Source organism: Centrocercus urophasianus, unplaced genomic scaffold (genome assembly GCF_019232065.1).
Source record: "Centrocercus urophasianus isolate 14NV4802_14NV808 unplaced genomic scaffold, USGS_Curo_1.0 seq_24, whole genome shotgun sequence".
Lineage (NCBI taxonomy): Eukaryota > Metazoa > Chordata > Aves > Galliformes > Phasianidae > Centrocercus > Centrocercus urophasianus.
In genome coordinates, this window is record NW_024884800.1 from 505,365 (window position 1) to 532,244 (window position 26,880).

At 57.9% G+C, this 26,880-nt stretch overlaps 1 protein-coding gene across 5 annotated transcripts in view; it reads left to right on the forward strand.

Moving 5' to 3' along the window:
* STARD8 (StAR related lipid transfer domain containing 8) overlaps positions 1-26,880 on the forward strand; it is a 41,450-nt gene that overhangs the window by 9,250 nt on the left and 5,320 nt on the right. For 2 of the 5 annotated variants that reach the window (XM_042825133.1, XM_042825134.1), the window contains exons 3-6: positions 19,964-20,035; positions 21,492-21,573; positions 24,217-24,280; positions 25,329-26,698. In XM_042825133.1, the coding sequence (XP_042681067.1) occupies positions 19,964-20,035; positions 21,492-21,573; positions 24,217-24,280; positions 25,329-26,698 (1,588 nt within the window). Of the gene's footprint in view, positions 1-1,196; positions 1,277-12,368; positions 12,717-18,039; positions 18,334-19,963; positions 20,036-21,491; positions 21,574-24,216; positions 24,281-25,328; positions 26,699-26,880 lie in introns of those variants that run through there. The other 3 variants (XM_042825137.1, XM_042825135.1, XM_042825136.1) reach the window with 3 other exon arrangements.

Below are 26,880 nucleotides of genomic sequence, written 5' to 3' on the forward strand. Positions count from 1 at the left end.
GCTGCTCAGGACCGGGTGCGGGATCGGCCCCGGGCGGTCTAAAAGGGCCTCGCTGGACGCGTTCCGATCCTCCCCGGTGCGCCCAAGCTCCGCTCCGGGCTGCCCCTGTCCCCACGTCCCGCTCGCTGTTACCCGGCGCTCCCTCCCCCCCCGCACGGGGCTCAGCGCGGACCCTTTGCCGGCTGTGGGCGCACCGCGTGCCCGCGCACAGTGGGCTCGTTGTGCGGGCGGCCCTCGGCCGTGCTCTGGGATCTATAAATACCGCCGGCTGTGAATGCGGCCCATTCATCGCTCCGCTCCGGGGGTGAGGCGCGCATCTTCCGCTCCTCCCAGCGATCGCCCGGGTCGTGGCCGGCGGCCGTCCCGGTGTGAGCGGCTCTGTGCCGAGCGCCGTCCCCGTCGCTCTTAACTCGGCGTCTCTGGGCGAGTTCCCGCCTCGCTGATTCTCCACCGCTCCCTCCCCCCCCTTCTCGGTCAGCATGGGGAAATGAGTGGAAAATGCTTGAAATCCTCCTCGGAGCCGAGCTGTTTTTTCCACTGACCGTCACCGTTCCCCCGGGGCCGCCCAGGCGACGCTGCCCGGCTCTGACCGCGGAACTCCGAGCGCGCCCCTTACCTGGCCGTGCCCCCGCGCTGCCAACTTCCACCCCTGCCCCCGGGCTGCCCCTGCCCCCTTCCCGGAACCAAATCCCCGTCCCTCCTGTCCCTCCCGTCCATCAGCCCTCAGTGTCCGCGTTCTCCTCCTCGTACCTATCTTAGCTCTGCTCCTTTCAGCCTGCTGCTTCCCGACCTCCCACCCTCCTTCCTTCCATTTGCCACAAACAAATCTCTCCCTCGGGCGATATACAGTAAATACAGCTTTTTATTTCGTATCCCCCGCGCTCTACCCCCGCGTTACCCTCCAGCCTCCCGCAGACAGCCCTCAGCCCGGCGTCCCTGCGCACAGCACGCGGGGGACCCGAAGCGGTGACCCGAGCCCGGCGCTGCGGGGCGCGGCTCTCGGAGAGCAGCGGGCGGGGCGGAGAGGGGGGCCGAGCCGAGTCGAGCCGATCCGAGCCGCTATTGGCCCGACGGCCGGGAGGGGCTGAGGGGGCTGCGGCTTCGCAACGGACACCTGGACCCCGGCCCTCGGCCCCCGGCCGCCCGCACCGCCGGGCCGCAGCTCCGGCTCACGTCAGCCCGCGGGGCCGGGCTGAACCCGCCGCCCCCGTCCGTCCGCTCGGCACTTCAGCCCGCAGGGAGCGCGGCTCCGACGGAGGCTCGGCAGAGCCCGAAGGTAAACCAGAACCGCGCGGCTCCCTCAGGTTGGTGCCGGCGGGGCGGTGCTCGGGGCTGGAGGTGGCTCAGCTCGGAGCCGAGCTGGCGGTATGGCGGACCGGCAGCGGTCTGTCCGGGCGCTGCCAGCTGCCCGGCTGTTTGTTAGCGGCTAGCTCAAACATCAGCCCTCCCGTGTTTGGTTTTGTGCTTTGCGCTCCCTGGTGCTCGGGGCAGAAGCCCTTTCTTGTGCAGATCCGGTACTGTTAGAGGTGTCAGAGCGCACGCTGCGGTGGTGTTGGCAGCAGCTCGCGTTCTTTTACGTGCGCATACGTGAACTCTTATCAATGAATGTGCTTTTTTTCTGTTTACCTTTTAACTGAAAGCGGTTCTGAAACGCTTCTGGAGCAGCTCTGCAATGCGGGTTTGTGCAGCGGTCTGCCACTCTCCCGTGAGCTGTGCTGGGAGCGACAGCCCGGCTCAGCCCCTGCCCTCCTCTGCTCATCTGGGGGAAAACATAAATCAGATCCTTCTACCAAAAGCTCATCGGTAATTTCCATATGTGACAAAACATCCCATCTCAGATGTGAACCGCGGCTTCTGAGGAGGTGAGGGCATTCTTTTGTATGCTCACATGTCCTTCGAGAAATACTTTTCTAATAAAAGACCGACTGAATAAGTGCAGTCGTGCTTCTGTTAAGCATTCCTGCTCTGCACTGCCTCAAATGTCCGCTGCTGAGCGCGGGCACAGGACAGGCTGCCAGCAGTGTGCTTTCGTAACAGGGCAGAATGTGGTGACTGAGGGCACTGCGCTGCTTCCCTTCGGGTTTTGTGCAAATTTCAAAAAGATTTGACAGTTCTCCAAGTCAATTAAAGTCGAGTGGGGAAAAACAGGCGAGTGATGCTTTCTGTGGAACGAGGTGAGGCTCCGCCAGGGAGAACTGAGTCTCCTTCTTTATGCCGTTCGTTGCTTGAAGGGCGCGAGGCGGTTTGCCCAGCAGCAGGGGGCCGTAGCCGTGTGTGTGCTTTGGGAAGGGCTCTTGCATTCGGATGGATGTGGGAGTGGAATCCTCCAAACGCGGGCAGCGTGCGGTGAGGCAGCAGGGCTGGAGGTACTCCTGCTGTAGTTGCTGGGACCCTGGGGGGCCCTGCAGGGCTGTGCTCGGCTGGGGGCTTCTGGGTAACGCGGGGAGGGGGACGTTGCTCTGTCCTTCTGCCCCTCACATCTGGCAACATGCAGTGCCAGAGCCCAGGACTGACAGTGGAGGTGGCTGTTCTGTGTGCAAAAAGGCTGTTTTGGCCGAGGCTGAGGTGCAGTGAGTTGAGATGTGATGCAGTGCAATGAGATGCCTTCCAGAACGTCCCGTGCCACCCTGTGTGTGCAGGTCCCACAGCAGTAGCAGCAGCTGGGGGCTTTGCACAGAAGTTGCAGAAAGGTGAGTGCAAAATTCAGCCTGAAGTGTTGTCTCCTCTTGTCTGATGGCAGTGGTGAAGGGACCCTGATGGAGAAGCAGCTGAAGGCAGCTCTGGGCCTTTAGGAATGGGGCGGCACAGGGAGGCTGCTGGCAGTGCCTTTATGTGGATCCATGTCAGTAGGGACGGAGCTGCTCCACTCTCTGCTCCAGACAGCACTGCAGGCACAGCCGCATTCCAGCAGAGCCAGGGGTCTGCTGCTCAGTTAATGATTGAGCTGCAGTAACCTCCTGCAATAATCCTCCTGTACGAGAGCCTTTCTGAAAGTCACCTCCAGTAACAGCACTGACTCTGCCTGGCTGTCGGGCTGGGCACAGAAATGTAAAGAACCAGGCTCCTTTTCCTATTTCCAGCAGAAAATGCTTTAGATGTGCTCTCCTCTTGCTGCTGCCCATCCTGGGGCTCCCACACCGTTTGCAGGCAGCACAGAGCTGCCTGTGCAGCATTCTTTCAACCCCACACTCACTTCCCTGCAGGATCAAGGCTCTCCTGCCTCTTCTGGCCCCCTCAGCTGCTCGGGGCTGCATCAGGGGCCAGACCGACCTGGGGAGGGCAGCATGGTGATGCTGGGTGCACTCCTGAACATGTGCTCCTGCATCCACACTGCCCTCACTGCACTGTCGGTTTCCTTTTGCACCTGTCTCTGTGTGCTCTTCTTCCCCACTCCTGTTGCCAGGCACTACCTGTCCTGGTTAATGATTGTCTGCCTGTGCCACGTGGGGCTGTTTGTGAGTCCCCGCAGGGATCCTTATCAGACAAGGGCACTCGTCACCAGTGCCAGTAACGGGCTGACGAATGTTAACGGCTGCCTGGGGAGCAAACAGCAGCGCGAGGTCCTCCCTCCCACCTCGGTGTGGGATGCAGCAGCAGAGCTGCCTTTGTGTTGGGTCCAGCAACCAAGCGGGGGTTTGGAGGCGATCCTGGTCCTGAAGATGCGATTGCGTGGTCGCTGTGCTCAGCACAGGGGAGCCTGGAGGTGCTGACCCACAGGGACGGGCGGCTGCAGAGAGCAGCTGGCTCTGGCTGCCTGTGCCCCTGCTCGTGGTTGGCCGCAGAGCCTGGCCACGCGGGGATTTCCTGCCCTTATCTGGGGAGTAGCGGTGTGTGACTGCAGCGTGTGGGGCTCCGCTCGAGCTGCTCACAGTGGCTGTGCTGCGCCTGGCTGCAGCTGCCTGTGATGCTCGAGGTTCAGTGCTCACCGAGTGCTTCTGTCACCACTCAGGGAAAGCCCCTGTGCTCCCAGCGGTGCTTCTGGGCAAGGGGCATCGAGAGAGGATGCTGCCGACCTGTCAGTGTGTTCCTGTCTGAGTGCAATTTGTTTGCCAGGGTGGATGGAGGGGTTTCTGTTCTCCCACTCCCACTTTCTTTCACTTTTTTTTTCCTTTTTTTTTTTCCCCCTATGAGTTTCACAAGAATATTTTAACTGCCATCGAGGGCACAAGTTCAGTTTCTGAATGCCCCTTTGTCTGATGCAGCACAGAGGAGGCAAGCTCCCCCCATGCCTTTGAGGAAAGGCAGCAAAGTGCTTCCCCAGCCGCCTGCACAGCGGTGCTGCTGCTACATTCCATCTGTGTGCATGGAGGGGTTTGTGCTGCAGCCTCTGCTCAGCATCGGCTGGGGAAGGGGCAGCAGAAGGGCTATGGGGCAGCATCTCTGTTCTCCCATGTGAAAATGCATCTGGGGGCTGTGGCAGCCACCCTGTCACAAGATGGTGATGCTCAGGGTGACTCAGAGCTCATGACCTCATTTCATCAGCATCGTTGGGCAAGAGCAGAACCTCGGGGCAGTTTCGGCCTCCTCCCAGGCAGATCACTGCCCATCAGCCCCTTGTATGACCCCCCCCCCCCCATCACCCCGTGCAGCAGTCATGCCCCAGCCCCTGGTGAGGTGTCAGCCCTCATCACGGCTCTGTGTGGTGGGAGCAGGGGAGCTGTGCTAGCAGTGTGTTCCTGGAGCCCTGAGCGCTGTGCCAGCAGCTCAAACACAGACAGAAGGTGGAAACTGTCACCTTCCCTCAGCTACAAATAATGGGCTTCTGGAAAAAAAACTCTGAAGAACTGAAGCGCCCCTGAGGTTGTGCATGTGGGAAACAGGGGAGTGCAGCCTCAGAACCCCACTTCCTCCTGGTTCCACCCAGCCCTAAGAGCATTCCCCACAGGCACAGGGCTGATCCCCAGGTCTGTGGCTGCCCTCAGCCCAACGTGCCCTTACTTCATCCTGCTTGTTGCATTCAGCATTCTCACATCCATCTCTGAATCTTTTTACCTTTAGTTACAGCTATTCTAATTTTGAACTTCTGTTGCTACTTTGGAGCAGGGAGCACTTCTTGCTGTGTGGTTATGCGGCCCCATTTGTTCCTGTGGTGCATGCATCAGCTGTGCCTGTGGGCTGGATCTGCTGCTGACACTCTGCCTCAAGCCCTGGACGCACGTGGTGCTTTGCAGCCAAGTGAAGCTGAGCTGCTTGCTCTCCTTTCCCATACCTGCTGCCTGTACACACATTGGAACATCCCCAGCACTGCTGCTGCTCCAGAAAAGCAACAGATATTTCAGGCATTTTGCTGCAGCAGCTGAATTGTATCAAACAGCTTCGCACATCGGAGAGGTGAAGGAGCACCGTCAGGGAGGTGTTGCAGCTGCCTGGCGGTGCCTCTGGGGGTGCAGGAGCTGTGAGCTTGGTCTGCCCCCCCTGCTGAAGGAGCCTTTGCCTCAGATTCCTCCCTAGATGAGGGGCAACAAAGGGTGTCCCTCTGTGAATGGTCTGTAGGCTGTAAAAGCTCGGGGACAGCACTGCATGGCACACAAAGCTGTGTTGGTCCTCATGTCCCAGCGGCGCCCTGGCACTGCTCTGTGCTCTCGCCGCCTGCACAGCACTGCAGTTGGTGCCTGTGTTCCCCTGCTCAGCCCTGTGGGAGAGCTGGGATGGCTGTTCTGAGACAGCTGCCTCTGGGTATGAGGTTTCCACATCTCTGTCTCGTATTCTGTGCAGGGATGTTGGTGTGAAAGTGGTGTTTGTGCCTCCAGAGCCCCCGCATGGTGCTGTGCTCCTCACTGGAACAAATGCAGCACTGTGCAGCCCATCTGGGTGCTGCCCGCGGCCCAACCCTGCTCACACTGCCTGGCCTTCATATCGAATCCCACCCTGTAGGAGCAGCACTGCTGGTGCTGAGGTGGCACAACTTGGCCCCTGGGGAGGCTCTAAGGAAGGGACACTGGGACAGGGCTCAGTGGGTGCTCGGGGGATGGAGGGGTTTGCACCTGGATTGTGGATTTGAGACTGGTTTTGCTCAAGCCCTGCTGGTGGTGCACAGACGCCTCTGCAGAGGATGCACTTGTGTGCTGCCATCCGGAGCACAGCTCCCGGGGCAGGGGTGGCTGAGCTCCTGCAGGGACTGAAAGGGTTAAATCTGCTTTGCAGTGTTATTTAAAAAAAAAAAAAAAGAAAGAAAGCCATTTCCTTCATGTCCAGAGACAGTTTATTTTCTGGGCATTCTTCGGGGCTCGGGGAGGTGCCTTTTCTTTAAGGCATTTCCTGTAAGCAAGTTTATATTTGGACTGGGGAGGGGGCGGAGAGGAGGCGGGTGGGGAGGGAGCCAGAACTTGGTGGGGTGACCTCAGCTTTTGGCTGCTTCTGCCAGATTGTTCAAGGTGGGGGAAGGAAGGGGACCTGCATGTCCCTGTCCTGCTGGGCCCTGCAGTGGCTGTCCTGCTTGCTGGTGCCCAGGGCACATTCACAGCTGGGTCAGGCCGAGTGGGACCGAACAGAGCCCTGTCTGGGTTGGACCCTCTGTGGTCCAAGTAGGTGCCACATCCCCTCAGCACACCGTGCCTTTTGTAATCCCTTTGGAATTCCCTTCTTCTTGCTGTTTCTGACCTGCCTCATGGCTGCCTCAGTGCTGCAGAGCAGCGGGGACCCAGTAAGGTGCAATTAAGCACTATTCTCTCTGGTACCTGTGAAGGTTTCTGGTTAGCATTAGGCAGTTACGAGGCAGAGGGTTTTACCTTCACCATAGTTTGCTCCTGCTAACGCTGCAGGGTCTGTCCTGCCCTGCCCAAGGGAGGTCTGTGCTGAGCAGAGGACTTGCCATCCCTGCTGGTGATGGGCACATCCCTGCCAGAGCCCAAATTCCAGGGCTCGTTGTTGGCCACCTCTGTCTAACTGTGTTCCTGCTGCCCTCGCGGTCACTTTGGTTCTGGTTAAAAAGAAACATAAAGCAGGCAGGTAATACGTAGGATCATCAGAGCGCATTGTGCTCGTGGTGTTTGCAGAACAGATTGAACTCCTTTCCTGCTGATACTTGATCAGACGTTTCTTCTTGTGCAAAGTCACCAGGGCTTTCTGCAGGAGCTGCAGCTGCCCGAGCTAAGATGCAGCAGGTTGGGGTCGAGCAATTCTCCCATTGTTCCTTGTGCCAAGTTTCTTCTCCCCCATTTTGTTTTCTTTTTATTACTGTGATTTCCTAACATCGGAAGAGGCGAGTTATGAAACTGGAGTTATCCAAACACGTCTTGTTTGAAGATAGCGTTTCATCCAGCAGATGCAGCTTCCTGCCCTGTAAATGGTTTTCATTGTTTCTCCTTGGCTGCTGGCCTATGGCTGTTGGGGCCGTGGTGGTGCCGTGGGGCGGGCAGCCCCCAGCAGGGTGCCGTGGCAGTGAGGCACTGCGATGGAGCTGAGCTGTGAGCACTGCTGCTGGGGGAGGCACTGCAATGTCGGGGGCTCGCTGTGGGCTCCCCCTATTTGTAGGTTGGGAAGGCATGAGCCGCTCTGAGACTGGTGGGTACCAGCTCAGGTAGGCTGTGCCTTTGGTGGGAGGTGGTCAGCTTCTCCTGTATGCATTTGTTCTCACATCTAGAAAATGGGATTTGGTGCCATTTCTCAGCTGGTGCTCAGCACCACTCCAAACGCTGTGCACGTGCAGGATTGCCTTCAGGATTCCATATGTCTGAGTGGGATCAGACCTTAGGGCCTGTGATCAGTGCCAGCTGCTGAAATGGAGACAGGAAGCTGCAAAGCAGTCACAAGCACCACGTTGTCACCCGCTCCATTCGTTCACATTCCAGCTGCACACCGGGGCTGAGTGCAAGGACAGCTGCTGGTCTGAGGTTTGCATTCAAGCTCTGAAAGAGGAACAAATCAGAGGAGAGGGTGAGTGTGGCCAGGTGATGCTGTTCGGGTTGTCAGGGATTGTTCCTGGCCCCACAGCAACCGTGTCCTTCCCAGGTCTGTTGTAGGTAGGAGGTGAGGTGGCTCCCTGCAGGAGCCAGGGCTGGGGTTGGAGTTAAGGCTGGGGTTGGATTCATGCTGCCTGCTCCTCTCCCCTTCCTGCCTGGCATCTGTTGTTTCCGTGCCTAAAAACTGCAGAGCTCTCTCTGCCCTATGGGTGCTCGCACTGCAGCTGCCCCCGATGGGTAACTGTCAAACCACCATCTGACCGTTGTCTCTGACTGAAGGGTTTTCCAGTAGGACGGTTAAATAGGAAATAAGGAAAGTAGTGATATGCTCCTCAAACAGCTGCCGCAAAGATGACGGATGTGTGCATCGGTGCGACGGGAGGCCGGTCTGCTCCCCACACCACGAGTGATGGGTGCTGTGCGCTGTGCTGCAAGGAGCTGGAAATCCCGTGTTGGCGATGGGAGCAGCCAACCCCCAGCACAGCCACGGGAGTTGGTGGCTGAGCGCTGAGGGCCGCAGGCAGTGCTGGTGGGGCTGTGCCATCGCTGCTGCCCCTCTGCCCACCCCGTGCTCTCATCTGTGGGAGAAATCATTTACCTTTTCTTTTTAAAAAAATTTCTTTCTTCTCATGAATGGGGAGGGGGGGGATTTTGTGAATGTCCTTTACGGGATGTGAGGCCACAGATGTTTGCTCGTTAACTACACCCTGCAAAGCTGCTGCCGGAAGCAGCGCCGAAGGCTGGCAGGGATTTGCACGTTGACGCTTTTCCTTCCTGCTCTGCCGCGGCCGCCGGCCCCGCGCTGCCCCCTCCCACCGCCCCGAGCCGCAGTGTGGGGCTCTGTTTGCTTTGGTGTGCTGAGGTACAGCAGGGCTATGAAGGAGCCCTCATCTCCATCTCTGTGCTTTGGTCACAGCCTGTCAGAGGGTGCAAGGGAGCGGGGTCAGAAGGTGGAGCGATTGGTGTTCGATGAGGTTCATCCTCTGTCTTCGTAGAGGAGGAAGTACGGGGAACTGAGAAAACTTGCCTTGGCAGAGCGAGCCCTGCTGGCACAAGTCCTGCCCCAGCAGTGGGAAGGCGCTGTGATCCCGGCCCCTCGCTGGGCTGAGGGTGCTGAGCTCCACCACCCCTGGGATCCACCAGGGCTGCGGTGGCCGCTCCTCACCTGCCCCACTGTGCCCCCATCCTGGCCATGCAGGAGCTGTGTGCGGCTCCTGGCAGCGTGGCGATGGGCACGGGGACGTGGATGCTGTGCCCTCCTGTGCGCTGGGCTCTGAGTCCCTGCAGAGGACAGACGCTACTCAGAAATCAGTGACTCATAAAAACAGACTCAGGTGATTTTCAGAAAGATGCGAGCTGTGTGATTTACCGCAAAGGTCGTCAGCCTGCGGCTCTGAGGTAGGTGCCTGCTGAGGGAAAGGGTTCCTTAGAAGCACGTAGGGCAGCGACAGCACACTGCTGGGTCTGAGCCTGGTGGTGTGAGGAGCCAGGGCCCTGAGTTGGTCTTGCTGTGACAGAACTCCTCTTTCAACGGGGAATTTCACAGGGACGGGAAGCTGGAAACAAATGTGTCTGTTCCTTCCATAAGGTGCTTCTTGCCAGTAAGTGGCCTCTGTTTTCTAATGCTGATGATGCAAATGGTCAGTGTGTTGAGTTTGGGATTCCTGCTGCCTTCCAGCTCCGGGGCTCTGCTCAGTGTGACCTGAGGAGGTTTTCCCTGCTCCTGACCCCATCGTGCGTGCAGCTGCTGCAGGCGGAGCACCACTGGGATCACTGGGCAGGGACGTGAGCCTGCCTGCAGCCCTCAGATGGCCACAGAGTGCTGTTAATGAGCAGAGCTACAGGGGAGGGTCATTTTCACCATTGCTGAGAAGTATTTCCTGTTGCTTACAGTGGGTGTGGGGGTTTAGGAATGGACCCTGTGGCTTCCATTGTGCGTAAAGGGGTGGGACTGCGCCTCGGCTGGTGGGTGTGTGTGTAAGGGGGAGCGAGGCTGGCCTGGCAGACCTGGCTGCCTTGGTGCCAGGACCAGCTGGGTGAGCCAGGTCTGTAATTCCCACTGCAGACACAAGGTTTGTCTTTCGCTGGGATTCAGCATCTTGACTGTCAGGCCAGCATACGAGTCTGTAACATTGCTCGAGGCCAGCTTTTTGCATCCTGTTTTATGATATTCCCTGACATTCCCCACATTCCTGGCAAGGAGATGTCTGCATTTAAAAAAAAAAATATATTCCTTTGTCTCTTTGCAAAACTGTGACATCCTTTAAAACTATTCCTCAGCAGTTCTTTGGCTGCTCTCTCTGTTAGCTTCTCAAGGAAATGGAAGCCTTGAGCTCAGGCTGCTCACCATCACGTGGTGGGGAGGAGGATGGGGGGAATGGGCCCCTGTGGGGCTCAGCACAGCTCCATGAACCTCAAATCTGTGCTGCTTGGTCCCACCTTTGCTCTGGGGTTTAATTCTGACCTCTATGTGATTGTGATGACTCTGTGCTTGTGTTGCCCATCTCAGCAGTGTGGTCTAGGGGTTCTGGTTTGGGAGAATTTTGCAGAGAGCAAAGTCACCACTGTGGCCCACGTGTTGGAGCCCTGCCCTGCGTTGGCCTCTGCCCTGCTACTGGATATCAGGAGGAAAGCCAGAGGGCACAGGGGCTGTGCAGTGCTATATGCAGTGGGGACGAGAGCTGCTGTGCTCCCCTTCAGGTACTGGGAACAAGGTGGGGAGTAAATGGGCTGATGTGTAAAGGTGGAGGGTTTGTCCTGAACCAGTACTGCTTGTTAACAGCAAAGCTGTGGTGTGCATGCTGAGATATTAGTGACAATAGGGCTGTACCTCAGCTGGACCAGAAGACCAGGCTGAGGAGGAGCACGAGCCCACAGATGCACCCCCAGAGCTGCCTGCCTCCCCCTCCCTGGGGCCTGTGCTCCCTCTCCCCTCTCCCAACTCCAGATGCTGCTTGGCTGCAGACCCAGGGGGCAGCTCCTGCCCTGCTGATGTGCCTGGGAATAGCAGTCTGGCTTCCTCCTGTGGCGCCGTGGGAGCAGCAGTGACAGGAAGGTCCGGCAGGGAAGGGCACAGAGGAGGGTTTTCCTGAGGAGAATTGGAGCAAAGTCCCTGTGCTGAGTGCAGAACTCCCCGAGCTCATTGCCCACCTTGCCTTCAGTGTGCTCCTGCTGGGTGAGCCCAAATGGCCCCCAGCACTGTGTGTAGGGCCGTAGCTTACTGCTGGTTAGCTGTGCTCTGCTAGCTTGCTTTTAGCAGCACCGTTTGCTTTTAGACAAGACTTCTCAGTTCAGGGATTTCACTGACCTCCTGCATCAACAAAGTTTTGCAGGAGCCTTGAGAATGCTGGTACAGCATTTCATGCGCCGGTCCTGGGCAGCCTCGGTCCCTTCCTTTGGAGCACAGAGGGGCAGGAGCACTGCTGCCTCTGGGGCCCGGTGTTTCCTCACATCGTTTGGACATGAGATCACATTTGGAAGTGGTTTCGGACTCCTCCCGTGTTGGTGGAAATTTTGCACATGGTCACTGGTAACTTGGATGGCCACGGAGATGCCTTGGTGTCCATGGAGCCACTTGCAAATGGCAGCCTTTTGTCCCTGCTGTGATGTGTGGGTGCCTGTGCCAGGCTGTGACATGCACGAGTGCCTGCATCCTGCTCCCAGAGGTGTGTTCCATGTGGTTCTCAGCTGTCTCCTCCTGAGCTTCAGTCCTGCTCAAATGGGGGGTCTTGCAGCTCATTCCCTATTTGTGCCAAAAGCACTGAATGAGGAGTGCACAGTGACAGAGAATGTGCTTTTCATTACAGAGGCTAATCCCATGTCAACCAAATCTGCTTACCCTGAGCGTGCTGTGCCCTGGGCTGCAGCCCGTGGGGCTCTGTGAGCACTGCCTGCAGGAGTGAAGGAAGGCACGGGGCAAAGCCAAGCACCGTGAGCAAAACCAGGGATCTGGAGCATATTCAGCCATTAGGTCTGCTTATCTTGAACGGCTGGCACTCCTCTTCTTGTCCCTGAACCACCCTTTTCCCAAAGCTTTTGCTCCTCTTTGATGTCTTGATGGCAGCAGCCCTTGCTTTCAGTTCTGAGGTCTCCCATGGGACGTGGTTCCCATAGGAGAAGCTGAACCCTCCTGCACTCATGCCAGGCTGTCTGTACACGTGTGGCTGAGGAGAACTGCTACAGCTCTGGCGGTGATTTGGCTGAGCAATGCCCAACAGGAACTTGGTGGCACTGCCACCACCACTCCTCTCTTGCTGGCTGACTGCAGGGAGCAGCACAGCCTGTGTGACCTGAAGCTCTTTCTGTGTCCAGTGCAATGGCACGCCGCTGTCTGCCTGTGCCAGGAGTGGTGATGGCAGCACTGCTGCCAGCATCTCACAGCCACACTGCAGGGACAGAACCGCCCCTGAGCCGCTGCCGGTGAGTCACAGCGTGGGAGGGCTGTGCAGAGCAGTTGGAGAGCTCGAAACAGTTAAGCAGCGTCCGTCTGTGTGTGTGTGCACCATTGCTTTTGCTTTTGCCTTAGCTCTCCCACTGCTGCTCCTTGGAGCTGAGCCCTTTGCCCAGCTGTAGGTGCCCTGTTTGTCGCCAAAGGGAACTCGGATGGCTCTCTGGGCTGGCCGTGCCAGGGGCTGGTTTCAGCAGCGTGGTGCATAGGCCTGCATGGAACAAGTTGGACCTCCAGCTGCCTGCCTGCCTGCCCCATCAGTGCCTTCTAACGGTGCCTGGGGTGGCCTCTGGCCATGCTGCTCCTCCTCACTGTGCCTCGGCCTCCGTTCCTGATGGACAAAGCCAGGATTGACAGCTGCTGCTGTGGTGAGTGCCCCGGCTCTGCCTTTCCATCCTGGAGCAGGCTGCAGCCAAGAAATACACGTTCGGGGGGAGATGGGAAAGTCTGTGAGGTGACCTTCTTGTCAAGAGATTTCTTGAAAACCACATTTCCTTTGCAGCCAGACAATTTGCTTTGGCTTTTGTGCTGTGGGCTGAGGGAAGGGTTAGGAGGTGCAGTTTGTTTTGTTGTTCAGCTTTTCCTTCTTGAAAAGAAGAGCAGATTTCCCTTTACCTTTTTCTTCTCCCCTTGAACGGCTCCGTGGCTCCCATAGGGTGAGGGGCTGCTCCCACTGGCCCTGATGTGAGGAGGGCAGCGAAGCTCAGGATGTGGCTGTGCACATGGGGAGCAGAGGGGAAATGGATGCGGCCGACTGAGGGCTGGCTGCAGTGTGTGCACAGCGCGTGGCTTTTCCTCAGCCCCTCTGCTCTCTGCTTAAGATGCTGCAGACGTAGGAGAGCTGCGGCCTCTTTAACATTCGGGCTCGTTTCTCACTGAGCTGGCCAGGCTGGTGGCAGTGTGGTGACTCCGTGGCATGCCAGCTCCTGGGGACCTCTGACTGTTTCCTGAGCCTGTGCCAGAGTGCCCTGTGAGCACTGCCTGGCAGTGGGGATGAGAACAGGCTTCGGCTGGGAGTCCCAGCAGCACTGATGCGCCCATCCCACACCGCCTGCAGTGGAAATGTCGTGTTCAGATGGAGGAAAGGAAGGCAGGAAGTGGGGGGGTGGGAGAGGGAAAGGGCCGTGCTGCTGAGCAGGGTGAGCTGCAGGGCAGGGGGGCGGATGCGCGCTTGCAGCAAATGGAAATTCCTCCCTGGGAACTGCTGTGCAGCTGTGCCAGTGACCAATGCCACAGCAATGCTGGGGGTGTCCCAGCACAGCGCCTGTGTGCTTTGGGCAGCAGTAGGGATCTGTGACTTCGGGTTAATCCCCTCGCGCTCCCAGTGGGGGGAATCCTGTGGGCATGGAGAAATTCCTGCCCTCGTTTATGCAGAGCTGTGTTTGCACGAGAAACACCGTTTGGCTGCTTTTTGGAGCTGGGATTTCACATCAAGGTTCAATGCCACGATTTTGCAACTATTTTTCTTTTCCAGAAGAGCTGCAGGGAGGCCTCCAGTCTGGGACAGGAGGGTGGCAGTGGGACACAGACACTGCAGCACCAACTGTGCTCCAGGGGGTGTCCCCAGGGCTGTGGGGGGGCCCAGCACACAGGAGGGGTCCTTGGGTGCCCCAGCTGTAAGGTGCCCCACTCCTGTTCTGTGCTGCACAAAGGAGCAGAAAGCCCACAAGGGAACAGTGCTTCTCTGTGCAGTTTGTAACAGATCCAGGTGTTTCTTCTCAATAAATGCACAAAAACAGGAGAAAGTTCCCTCCTGTCTTAAGCAGGTAAATATTTTATTAATACTGGGATTTAAAAGCAGAGGGAGTTGAGGGTGGCTTCAAAGCTGGAGAGGAGTTTCTGCATGTTGCACTGCTTGGAGATGCAGTGGTACGGAGCTGTGGGCTCCCTGCAGAGGTGAGAGCAATGCTGCCTTCACTGCTGGCCTTTGGTGGTGGCTGCAATGCAGCTGCACAGGGTGCTGGGGGTGGGAGGAGGCTGCGAGGGCATCTCTCTGCTGACCCGGGTCTGAAACGCTTCTGAGCAATGGAAAAGTGGAATCCTATTTTTGTCAAGGTGAAGGCACACACTGCATGGGGCTCTGCTTTGGGACGGCGCCTGCCTGTCCAAACAGTGAGTGAGAGCTGCAGGACAGGCAGCAGGAAGGCAGGGCGCAATTGTAGAAAGGGTGGGGTGCAGGATGGGCAAGGAGCACTCGTTCTGCTGAGCACCTCCATGGCTGTTCACCTCTTGCTTCTCTTTTGGGATTCCAGTATCAGGAATGAGAGCAGCCAGCATGACTCAGAGATGTGTGACAGCACACGGTCAGCGAGCGAATGGTTGTCAGGGGCTGTACTCAGGAGGAAGGCACTGATCTGCTCACTTCCAAGCACAGGATGCGGAAAATGGCTACGTGCTCTTATCTGTTTCTGAGCAGAAACCACAGTGTCTGATACGATCATCAGCCTTTGGGGAGCTGTTAAATCAGTGCTGGGTCCTTGTGAGTGCAGTAATTGCATTAGCACACCTGCAGGCATCTGTTGGCCCCAGGGTGGATTTGTTCTCTGGGTGCAGGGGCGGTTGAGCAAGAGTGTGCGAGAGAGGGGCATGGAGGCAGTGTGCAGAGCTCTGCTTTCTGCTCTGCCCTGCTGGGTGCCATGCTTTTCCCTCAGCTCTCTGTCTGGAGCTGTGCTGGAGCAATTCGGATCAGAGCTGGTCCAAGTCTGGGGTTGGAACACAGTGAGAGGTGGAAATGCTTGTGGGGAGCACACCTTTGGTTACCTGCAGAGGGGAAATGAGCGTGCTGGTCTATCACCTCTGCAGTGACCAGTTCACCTCACACATGTCTACCTTTATCCAGTCTGCTGCGAGGGCTGCAGCCCCAAAGCACAGCAAGAAGCCACCAGGCAGTTCCATCCTGTGCCTGTGTCTGTGCCCACATCCTGTACCTGCAGCCTGCACACCAGCTGTGTTCTTCCCTCCTGCAGCTCTCCTCTTGTCCTGGTGGCCATCTGCATGGACAAGGCTTAGAGCGCAGCACATGTGGGTGCTGGCTGGTGATTTCTATATTGCCTCCTGCAGCAGTGTTCCCCAAGGATCCCCTTTGCTCATCTGGCACCCCACACTGCTTGTCCGTGGCATACCAGGGCAGTGATGGGCTCCAAGGCTGCTGGGGCACTGTGCTGTCCCTTCCCTGTCACAGCTCAGCAGTGCCTGTGCAGTGCCGGGTGCCTCTTGGAGCACATGGGGTATTTTGGCACCCAGTGGAGTGGGTGCCAAACAATTCCTTGCTGGTGACGTTGCAAGGAGGAAGCTCCCAAAATTCGAGACCTCTTCACAGAGAGAAGGCTAGTTATGGAAACCCACTGCATCTGGGACATTCCTGTCTCTGTGCCCTCTCCATGCTCACAGCTTTGAAATCGTTGTGTTTTGCTGGGCTCTGAGGGGAGCTGGACGGGTGAGCAGCTGATCATTCCTACGTATTGGCACAGCGTGCTGAGCTGTGCAGGATGGGGGATGTCCACAGCTCTGCTCCCCTGCCCAGTTCTAATCCCTGACAGGAGTGGGCAGAGCACAGAGCACAAGGTGTGGGCAGTGCCAGGCTGGGTCCCGCAGAGCTGGGCATTGCAGGCAGGTTGGATGCCTCTGCCTTCAGTGGCACTGCGCTGCCCCTGGCCACAACACCTTCTGCAGTGCAGGGTGTGTTTCCCATGTGAGATGGTTATTTCACATTCTTGTGTGTGTGAGCGGTTGAGGCACGACCCACAGCTTAGGTGGAGTGTTGGAATTTTCTGATATTTCTTTAAAAGTAGGCAGGGATTCTGTTTAGGAGCTGCGAACGGAGCTGAATTTCTGCGTATTCAGTGTTGTTGGCAACAGTTTGTTTTAAACTGGGGTGGAAAGAAAACATGCAAACACACCCAGACGAGGATCCACACGCAGTGCTGCGCTCCCATCTGCCTGGCAGCAGATTTAACGGCTCTCCATTATGTCATATGGGCAATTTGATGTCGTGGTTCTCTTTTCACACACTAATAGGCTGTGTGGGACTTTTTATGGGGAATTCAGATGCTGAGGTGCTACTTCGACTTTTTTATTGTTTATGTTAAAGAGAAAGTGCTGAGCCAGGGTCCTGGCAAGTTTTGCTATCAGGCATGCTGTTTGCCCCCAGTGTTCCAGCTCCCAAACAGTCCCCGTGGTCAGTGAAATGCCACACTGCAGGAGCTGGGCAGGAGGAGGAATGTGACGGGGCTCTCCTTTCACCAACAGTGAGAGCCTCTCTTCATTTCTCCTTCCCAATCCTCCCTGCAGGGTACTGGGCTGTACAGCCAGGTCCCAGTTGCCAACCCGTTCACAAATCTGCCATGCAGAGCCATCTGTCCCCTACGCTGTGTCACAGCAGAGAGTGCAGCCCCTGTGCCACTACAGCCCGGTCCCCAGGGACTGATTCAAGTCCCCATTGCTGAGGATGAGATCACTGGGGTGGGGATGGTGCCTGCATGTGAGCCTTTTCCTTGGGAAACGCCCCAGAGCAGCTGCTGGAGAAGGGCAGAGGCTGTGCCCAGAGGGGATTCTCTGGTGTCTTGCAATGGCTGTGCAGCACCAGGAGCTTTTTCCCCCTATGGGGATGTCCGGGTGTTTGCTGAGGGCTCCTCTCACACAACTGCTGCCTCTGATGTGGGAGCCATAAAGGGGCTGTTTGTCTGCCTGTCCAGCTGCATCCAAGGAGCTCGCCAGCAGCTCTGTGTGTGTCTTTACTCTGTCAGATTTGTGTGAAGCTGGGCAGCAGGTTGGAGCGCTGCTGGTACTGACAGCTGGAGTAACGCACGCCCAGGGAAAGGGAAAGGTTGCACAAGTCTTCTTAGGAAACCCATCTAAAAATAACAGGAACAAGGCAGCCCTTTTTCTCCTCCCCAGAAATCTGTGACATTGAAGATGGAAGTGCTGCTGTCTTTCTCTACTCCATGTTATCTGTTGTGCCCTTTCTGTGCAGGAGCCCTGCTCGTGCCGTGTGTGCTTTCCCAGCTGGGTTTGCTGGTGATAGGAGGGCAGCTCTGTGCAGCTCCTTCTTACCTTGCCCCGAAGGAAGTGAGCACGCTGTGTTTATGCAGTTTGCTGTCCGTGTGCCTGCTCCTCCTGTCATACAATTTGAATGCAATCATTTCCGTCACATTCGAAAGACGGATCTCAAAGATATTAAGCTGCCACAAGCTGGTGAGAGCCCTTTGCTAAGAAAAGAAGGGAAGGAGACCCTCTGCACGGACTGCTGTGAGGATGAGCTGTATTAGACATCAGAGAACCGGCACAGGCACGCAGCTCGGTAGGGAACCTGTCCCCATCCCTGCTCCAATGGCTCCTGGCCACCAGCACATTTCTGCCCATGCAGGCCTGCATCCCTGGAGAATCAGGGATGGGATTTCCAGCAGGGCTGCAGGAAGGTGCCGAGCTGCCCATTGCTGGCTGGGGGTTCTCAGCCTGCTGTGCCTGGGCTGAAGCTCACGGCTGGGGGTGGTGAGGAGGGCTGAAGACATGGCTTGTGGTAGGTGACCCTGTCACAGAGTCTGGCCACAGTCTCACTGCTGCTTCCCCTGCGGGCCATTCACAAGCCGCCTGTGACATTCGTATGAGTGGTTTTCTGCCCATTCTTATCAAGGCTCGGAAAGATCCTTTCCTGCACTTCCTTGGGAAAGTACTTCTGTGGAAAGGGCGGTGGGAGGAGGAAGCTGGCGGCCAGCTCTGTCCGGGACGGGGACGCTTGGAAACCTTTTCTGTGCCAGTCTGTGGGACGGGGTCTGGGCTCTGTGCAGGCGTTGGGAAGGCAGCTGGCGAAGCTGAAAAGCGGCTGAGGAGCGGGGCGGGTGCTGAGCTCCAGCAGGCTGTGGATCTGCCTGCCAGCACTGGGGGTTGGTAGGGGCTGCGGCATCCCTGCACCACCTGCACAGCTGAACAGACCCTCCGCCGCCTCGGCCATGCTCTTCTACCAGCTCGGTCCTGCTGCTGGCATGGGTAAGCTGGGCGCTGCGGCGCGCTGGGTGGGCACACGCTCTGCTGCTGGTTTCCCTTCCCTCTGCTGTCTCCTTCAGGGGGTGGAAGTGCCAGACCCAACCCCTCCTGTGGGCAGGGGGATTCCTGTGGGGCAGCAGCACATATGGAGGGTTGTGCTCCTCGTCTCTACAGGGGACGCCTGACTCTTTGGGTGCTGTGGTCAGAGGCTCAGCTCTGAAGGTAGGAGGGGCAGGGGGGGAAGGCAGGTTGAGGTGAGGCAGCTGTGAAGGAGCTGTGTGGGATGAAGGAGGGACACAGGTGATCAAAACGGTCTGAAAGCGCTCCCCGCTGTGAGGGCATAGTGTTACCCACCCCATGGCATTGGATGGGGGCTGCAGAGAGACCCCCGGATCTCAGCCCCACTGAGTCCTGTTGGGGCTCAGCACACAGCTGAGCTGTTTGGATCTGCATTTGGATGCTCGTTCCAAACCTCCTCCCTGAATTGCCTCAGGCATTCAGGTCAGGGGTTTTGCCTTGGTTCTGTCCTTAACTGAACTGCTCGGATTGTCCTTTTAATTTTTTTGCGCAGTATCTTTGATTGTAAGTGCAAGAGGAGCTCTCAGCTGCGGCTGTCAGTAGATGGTGATGAAATTGGAGAGTTTCACTGCCGTGCACTCTGGGTGAATCAGGCTCAGTCCCAGTGTTTTCTGGGTTGAGCCTCTGTGGGAGGGATGGGCAGAAATCTGGAGCTGCAGTCACATTTTCTACATTTGAAGTCAACTGTTTGTTGTGACAAGAACTGTAAATCTCAGCAGACAGATGGACTGCTGACACCAGACAGCAGCTTTCTCTGGCTGCACGTTCCCTCAAGTTCTGTAAATCTGAGAAATTTCCCGGAACTTTGCGCTGGGCTTTGGATGGGCTCAGCCTGAGAACAGCTGAACCGTGGATGAGGAAGCAGGGATGGGCTGGGCAGGAGTTGTAGAAACCATTGGGGCTCTGGTGGCTGGGCAAGCTGTCTGTCTGCATCCCATGGTCCAGTGTGGCTACAGTTCCCCTCTGTGCTGGAGAGCCTGTGCTTGTAGCAGGCTGTGCTGCGTGCCAGGATGAAAGCGAGCTGGAAAGAAAGGAGGGGGTGGTCAGAGATGGGGGAAGTGGGAGGGAAAAGAAAAAGTTCTTTTGGCAGACTCCTCTGGAGGATGTTTGCAAAAGTTCCATGAAGTGACCAGCCCTAAGCTTTGATGGGCTCAGAATTAAGTATTGAAAATAAAGATGTTCCTCTCCCTCTCCTGGCAGAGTGCTTTGTTTGGTTTGGTGGGTTTAGAAACGAAGCGTCTCATCAGGAGTTAGAATTAGAACTGCGTCCATGGGCCTGTCCCACCTGTGCTGTTTGTCCCACGTTAGTGGAGCACCCAGAGCTGAGCAGTTTCTGCTTGGTGTCCTGTATGGTGGGAGCCCACAGTGCCCCATTGCTGCCAGCACCACGCTCACACCTGCTTCCCAGCGGGTGTTCTTGGTGCTCCTTCTGGGTGGTGCATACAAAACTGGGCTCTGGTGACATGGCTGCTGGGCTCCCGGCGTGGGGAGCTGCCGCATGATGCAGCACTGCTTTTGCCAGTTGGATGCTCACTGTTCCTTTGCTCTGTTTCAGAAATTGAAGCCAAGAAGGCTTGCGACTGGCTGCGAGCGGCAGGATTCCCGCAGTATGCCCAGCTTTATGAAGGTGAGAGCTGCCCAGTCTGGTCTGGGGCAGGGTCACTGTGCCTGGGTGAGGGGTGAGGGAACACGGCATCCCTGCTGCAGGGCTGTGGGGGACATCCCAGGGCTCCTGGTTGGGCCAGGGCGGGTCGGGGTGTGTGCATTGGGTGCGAGCATTGGGTGCGAGCAGGCTGTGCCAATGGCCAACGTGGGCAGCGCAGGGAGCGCTATGTCCTGCCTCTCTGCCTTCTGCCGGGCCCTGCAGACCCACTCCCGTCCCCCAGCCGTGCACACGCCGTGCTGCAGGTGAGCTCGTGTGCAGCTCGGCCCCACACGGCGGGAGCCTGCAGGGAGCCCGGCCCGGCGGCCGCTACAATCGGCGGAAGCGCGGCTGTGGGGCCGCACCGCCCACCATTGTCTGCCTCCCCCCCCCCCCGCTCCGCACGGCGCTCATTGCTGTGCATGTTGTGATCCAGACACCGCCGTGCCCAGGCGATGCCCTTACTGCACGGCCTCACCAGGTGCCAGTGCCCTTACCGGCTGCACCTCGGCTCCGGTTCCTATTTCAGGGCTGGCCCCACGTGCGGTGGCTGCCCGGGTCCTGCAGTTTGTGCCCGGCCCCAGGGCTCTGTGCTGACCGAGGTTGCTGCGGTCTGTGAACGAACCCCCCCCCCGTCCCCAGCCTCTGAGCAGAGCTTTCCATGTCCTAAGGCCATTTCATTCTGTTCCCCGCAGCCGGCAGGTCTGTGTGACCCTTTGGTAATTGCACTCCATAGTGGCTGCAGCAGCCAGGTGAGCTCACAGCCCAGCAATCCCTGTGCAGCAATCCTTGAGCTCTCTGTGAGTGCTGGAGGAGGTCCTGGGGCACCTCGTCACCCAAAAATGATCTGCCTGGGGAGTCCAGGCACACAGTGCCTTCACTTGAACTTGGAAAGATGGAAAAAGATTCTGGAACTGGTGCAGCCTTGTACTGGTGCTGCTTTCTTGGGGTGGAGGCTTCTTAGCAGCTCTCAGCTTTCCTCAGTGGCACCAAGAGGCTTCCTTGACCCTGATGGAATAGTGGACAAAGGCAGTCTGGGGCACTGAGGGATCCCTGTGCATTCGGTGTGGTGTTCTATGGGCACCGAGACGGCTGTCAAGCACTGGTTGGGGGTGGCCTCTCTCCAAAACCTGCCATGGCCCAAGGTCTCCATGCAGGGGTAACATCACTCAGGTCCCTCTTCTCTCACTTTGTGGACCTGGGCCCTTCTTGCTGGGCTGCTCTTCCCTTCTAGTGGTGGAAGCCATTGTATTGGCTGCTCCTGGTGTCAGTGCCATTGACAGGTCTTCTTTTCTTTGGGCTGGTGCTTGCCCCCCTTCACTGCTGCCCTATGCCCCCTGCTCCTGCCCTATGTCTCGCCCTGCTTGCCCCTTCCTGCACTGACCTCTCTGTGGTGGAGCTGCCTGGAGCCCTACTGACCACCTCTTGCCTTTGTCCCCAGACTCGTTGTTCCCTCTTGACATCGGCGCTGTGAAAAAAGACCACAGTTTCCTGGACAAGGATTCTCTCAAATCTCTCTGCAGGTAAAGTTTCCACAAAGCCGGCTGGTGGCTGCAGAATGCCAAGCTGAGCCCTGCAGGTGCTGCCTGCTGTCCTGCAGTGACTGAGGGTGCTTCACACAGCTGCTGTGTTGGGTGGACTGTGGTGCCAGGGAAACTGCACTGTGTTTTGTTGTGAACATGCAGAGCTGCAGGAGAACAGACATTAGCCAGAAGTTCTTTTTGTTTGACTTTTGAGCCTTGTTGTAGTTTTACATGTGGGTAACTCCAGGCTGTGGAGCTCTGCTGAAAATGGATTGGTGAGAGGTGAGCTGTAACACTGAGCAGTGGTGCAAGGAGACCTGGCCTTACTGCCTGAGCTCCTCTCCTTCCTCCTGGCTGCTCTGGGCCATGCTTCATGCACACGTTGTCCTGGGGGGAGAGCCATAGGGGAGGGACATCTTGTGGCTTGATTTTGCAAGAATGGTGTTTGGAAACCTCACCTCTGTGTTGGTTTGTGTGTGGTTTATGGTGTGAGCCAGATCCAGGTCAAAGTGCCTGTGGATGAAATTCTGTCTGCAGGCAGATTTGCACTCGGTCATTGGGTTTGTGCCACCTGCAACAGAGAGCAGGCATGCGGCGAGGGATTTGCTGAGCGTTCGTGCAATGAGAGGCACTGCGTGGGGCAGAGGTGCTGTGTGCTGGCCCTGTGTGCGGGTCCTTGGGAGCTATGGGTGTTCAGGAGCTGTCAGCTGTGCAGCTCTGGTTCGCATCGTGCTTGTAAACTCCTGCCCATTCCTGGAATAAATGCTGTTCTGGTGGCTCCGAGGGCTGCCCTGCTAACAGAGAGGTGTTGGTCACCCAGCGCCTGGCAATAGGAGCCAGGACATTTCCCTCAAGGACGTGCTGCTCTCACAGTGCAGGGTTGAAAATAGATCAGAGAGATGCCACTGGGTTTTTTTTTCTGGCAGAGGAAGCAGCGTGGCATTTCAGAGATGAGCTCTGAATGACCAGACACCGGCAGGAGGGACCCACGTCTGTCTGTCCAGGCGGGCTGTGTGTCACGCTGGCAGGGAGGTGACTCAGCCTTGCTTTTGCTTTTGGGCCACATCACCACATCTGTGCCCCCACGCTGAGAAGCTGAGCAGTGCTTGGCACAGCTGTTGCCTTCCAGACATGCTTTGGGGAGCGGCAAGGTGCAGGGCAGGGCGGCTGCTGGCTGCTTGTTGCCCTGCATTGGCTGCAGAGCTCATCTTCTGCCGATGGTGCTGTGCACAGTGCAGGCCGGGGAGGCTGTGAAGTGCCAGGGTGAGCACCCACCCCTGTTTGAGCTTTTGTGTCCTTTTGTCTTTGCCTGGCGGGCCGCAGGCATTCACAGGGCGTTTTGCTCTGAGGGCCAGGTGCAGGTTGTCCCTGTCCTGCATGGATGGCTCCCAACAACTGCATGGACAGGGCAAGGCCAGGGCTCTGCTGCCAGCTCAGGCTGCCGCTCTTGTTGAGCTGATGGATGTTATCTCCGAAGCTGTGGTGCTTCTGTCCCCAGCAGACCTTCTCAGGTGGCCACTGGGCACTCCAGGTCACCTTCATCCCGAGCCGAGCACAGGCTAAGTTCTGAGCAGAAGTCATGTTTCTGACCCATGGTAGCCATTGCTTTGCAAAGTTACTTTGCTCCCTGAGTAATCGCTCGTTCACAGAGCTCTCTCAGCACTGTCCTGGAGGCAGATAGGTGTGATGAGCAGCCTGGATAGGGTGACATGCCTCTGCTCCCAGAGGATGAGCTGCACAACGGTGCTCATGTTTGGAAGTTTTCAGCAGAACTACAGAAGGGGCATTAATCACATTTTTGGTAAAGGGTGCCTAAGATTTTTTTGTTGTTGGATGTGCAGGTGCACAATTTTCAAGCCGGAACAGAAGTTGTGCGGTGCTTGCAGAAGAGTTTACAAAGTGCTAAATGAAATGAATGAACTGGAGATTCATTCACTTGTGTAAAGAAACAGGACCTTAATCTGTAGTTGAGAGATAGGTGGAGGGGCACGGGAGTGGGCTCAGGGCAGGCTGGGGTGGCAACACTCCTCTCTAGCTTGCTCAGAGCTGCTCTGCTGGCTTCAGCTTGGTGACCTCCCTGCCCCTGCATTTGTCCTTTCATACCCTGGTGTGCCCAGAGTGCTGTGAGCCAAGGGAGCCGGGCACCCTTTGATGCTGGGGCTGCTGCTGTGTGAGAGTAAACACGGTGCTGGGGGCTGCAGGCACCAAGGCACGGCTGGGACGTCCTGCTGTCTGCACTGAGCACTGAGTGCCGCTCTGATGGCTGCGCTGGCAAAACCCCTGCTGGCCCACAACCAAGCGCCCGTGCCACCAGCGTGTCAGAGCGGTTTAAACTCCTCTGCTGCCGTGCCAAGGGCTCATGTGATGGCTGCTGTGCTGGGGCGAAGGAGGTGCAGAGGGCCCCTGGACTTCTCTGCAGGCAGGGTGCAGCTCGAGAGCCTGCCCACAGCTGTGTGCTGTGCTTGGAGCTGCTCCAGCTCTACGTGTCTGCCTGATCCCTGGAGCCACAGCTGCTGGGTGACAGGTGACCAGGCACAACAACAGTTCTGAGACAAAAAATAGAAGAAAAAGGAAAAAGAAAGAAAGCACTGTGAGCAGAGCAGGAAGCCACAGCCGGGGTACAGCTCTCTTGTTTTCTTGCAGGAGGCTGATGACCCTGAACACATGTGCCTCCATGAAGCTGGAAGTCCACTTTCAGCGTAAACAGGTGAGTTCAGGACTCTCAAGGGGATGCGTGGAGCAGCAAGCCTGTCGTGTTTTTTTGGTGCTGCCCCTGGGTCGGTGCACGCAGCTACACACGGTGCTCGCTCCCCTCGTCCCTGCTGCAAGGAAGGGTGCAGCCTGGGAGCTGCTGACTGCCCTTGTGTGCCCATGCTGTCTCTGCCCCACAACTCCTGGTGCTCCTGGTAACGGTGGTTCATCAAGCAGGGTTGATGAGCCCTGGCCTCTGCCACTGTGGTGGTGGTGACAGCAGCCTTGGGGCTGCTGTGTGGAGCCGGGACTCCTGCAGTGCACAGACCTGGGGTCACAGAACTTCTTGGCCCTTTCTTGCACCTCCTTCACTATCACTTCTCTCCTGCCATCTCTGTGGGAGGATTCTCTCCTGCCCCCTCGCTGTGGAGGGGCTGTCCCCCCAAAGGGTGCAGCCGGTCCCTGCCCCTATCATCACCACACACATCCCAGGTGGGCTCTGCACAGCTGGGGCACCATGGCCCTGCGCCCAGGACCCCCACCTGCCCAGCAGAATGGCAGGAAGGCCACCACATGGGGACATTGTTCCCATGTCCGGATCCCCTTCTCCGGAGCACAAAGCAGCAGGAGGGGAAGGGGCTGTGCTGGAGCTGGTTGTGGTGCAGCTGTTGCAGCAGCAGCGGGGTGACGGGGCTCAGTGTGGAAGAGGCACAGGGAAATGGACAGCTGCTGGGAGAGGCCGAGGACTGCTGGGGTGGGCTGTGCCCGCACAGCTTCCATGGGCGAGTGTTTTGCTGTTGTAGATACAGTTACTGCCTGGGAGCTGTTCTGAGGTAGTGCAAGAATGTTACTACTTCTTCACTGCCTAGCCCAGCACTTGAGCTCGGGCACAACCGCTCCTTGTGCTCCCTGAGCCGTGCTGCAGAAGGGCTGGAGTGGCCTCCTTGTGTGCATGACGGGGAGAATGCTGTGCTCGCAGTTCAGGAGCTCGTCCCGGCAGAGCAGGGTGAAGGACACTCTACGTGTCCCTGGTCTGATGTTCCCCTCTGCTCTGCCTCCCACAGAATGAAGACTCTGAGGACGAGGACCTGTGCGCCATCAGTGACCGGTGGGCTTTCCAGCGGGACAGCAAGAGGTGGTCCCGGGTGGGCTCTGCTGATGTTCTCTCCCAGGCCTCTGAGGTCCCCACCTCCAGCGTGCGGCAGGCGTCCAGCCATGAGAGCGTCCTCACTGACCTCAGCACCAACCCGGAGGCTGTGTCCCTTCACAGCAGCGCCAGCATGGGCAGCACACTCGGTGTTGCAGCCACAGCACCTGACCTGTCCCCTGGCCACGGTGCTGCTGTCTCCCAGCCCACCTGCAGCCCCAGCAGCTGCTCCTTGGCCAAGCAGCCCTTGAACCACGGCGAATGTTCCAAGGAGAAACCAAAGAAGAGGAGATCTCGCAGCTTCCTGAAGAGGATTGAGTCGCTTCGAAGGAAGGACAAAGAGAAAGCTGGCCCAGATGAGAAGGATGTTCCATGCGGCGGTGTTGTGGCCAATCCTGGCTGGTACTGCACAAAGAATAATGGGGACCTCTCAGCCACCAAGGCCAACTCTCCTAAAAGAGGAGTATCTGCCTCTTTCCATGGCAAAAAACACTTCTTCTCAGTGTCATACAGGACTAACCGCTTGGTGGACTCAGGCAGAGGCAAGGTGGGCTCTGACCCAAAACGGAGCGGGCTCCACCTGGAGGCCTGTCAGACAGCCACAGAGCCCAGTGGTGACTGGGCTGCAGGACAATGCCAGCACCGGCAGGCGTGCCGTGGGGACTGCCTGGTCTATGTTCCCAGGGACCACAAGCCGGGCACCTTCCCCAAATCCCTCTCCATTGAGAGCTTGTGCCCCCTCGGCAGCGGCTCCTTGAGCAGCTGGAAGCCGGGAGCCAAGTCTGGGGGTCTGCTGGGGGGTTGTGGCAGCAGCAGCGGTGTGGAGGGCTCATCCTCCCCGCAGGGCTTTGCCTGCCGCCGCCGCGGTTCCTGCAGCTCCCTGGGCAGCCGGGTGAGCGTGTACGACAATGTGCCCGAGTTTGGCAGCGCTGAGGATCTCTGCAAGGGAGATGAGGAGGTGACCTACGAGAACCTGGACGATATCCTGCAGCACATGTGGGGGCTGCAGCAGAAAGTGGAGCTCTGGTATAAAGCCATCTCCCCCGAACTGGTGGGGGAAGAAGGGGGCGAGGAGGAAGAGGAGGAGGAGGAGGAAGAGGAGACAGACTCGGGAGGGGAGCCCACCTTCCCCTCCAACCTGCACCTTGAGGAGCGCTCCATGTCAGACGTCGGCACCTCTGCCAGTGACTTCGACAGCACGGGCAACTCCCTGAACGAGGCCGAAGAGCTGGAGATGCGGGAGCGCCGCGACTCGGGCGTGGGAGCGTCGCTCACCCGGCCGTGCAGGTAGCGGGGCTGCGGGCTGCGGGCTGCGGGCGCGACTCGCGGCTGCCCCCTGGCGGCCGCACTGCGCTGCTGCTCCCCATGCTGTCCGTAGCGGGCCGGCTGGCGTCGGCTGGTGGCGGCTCTCGCGGAAGGCAGCGCTCCCTCTCGCTCCCTCTCGCTCCCTCTCGCTCCCTCTCGCTCCC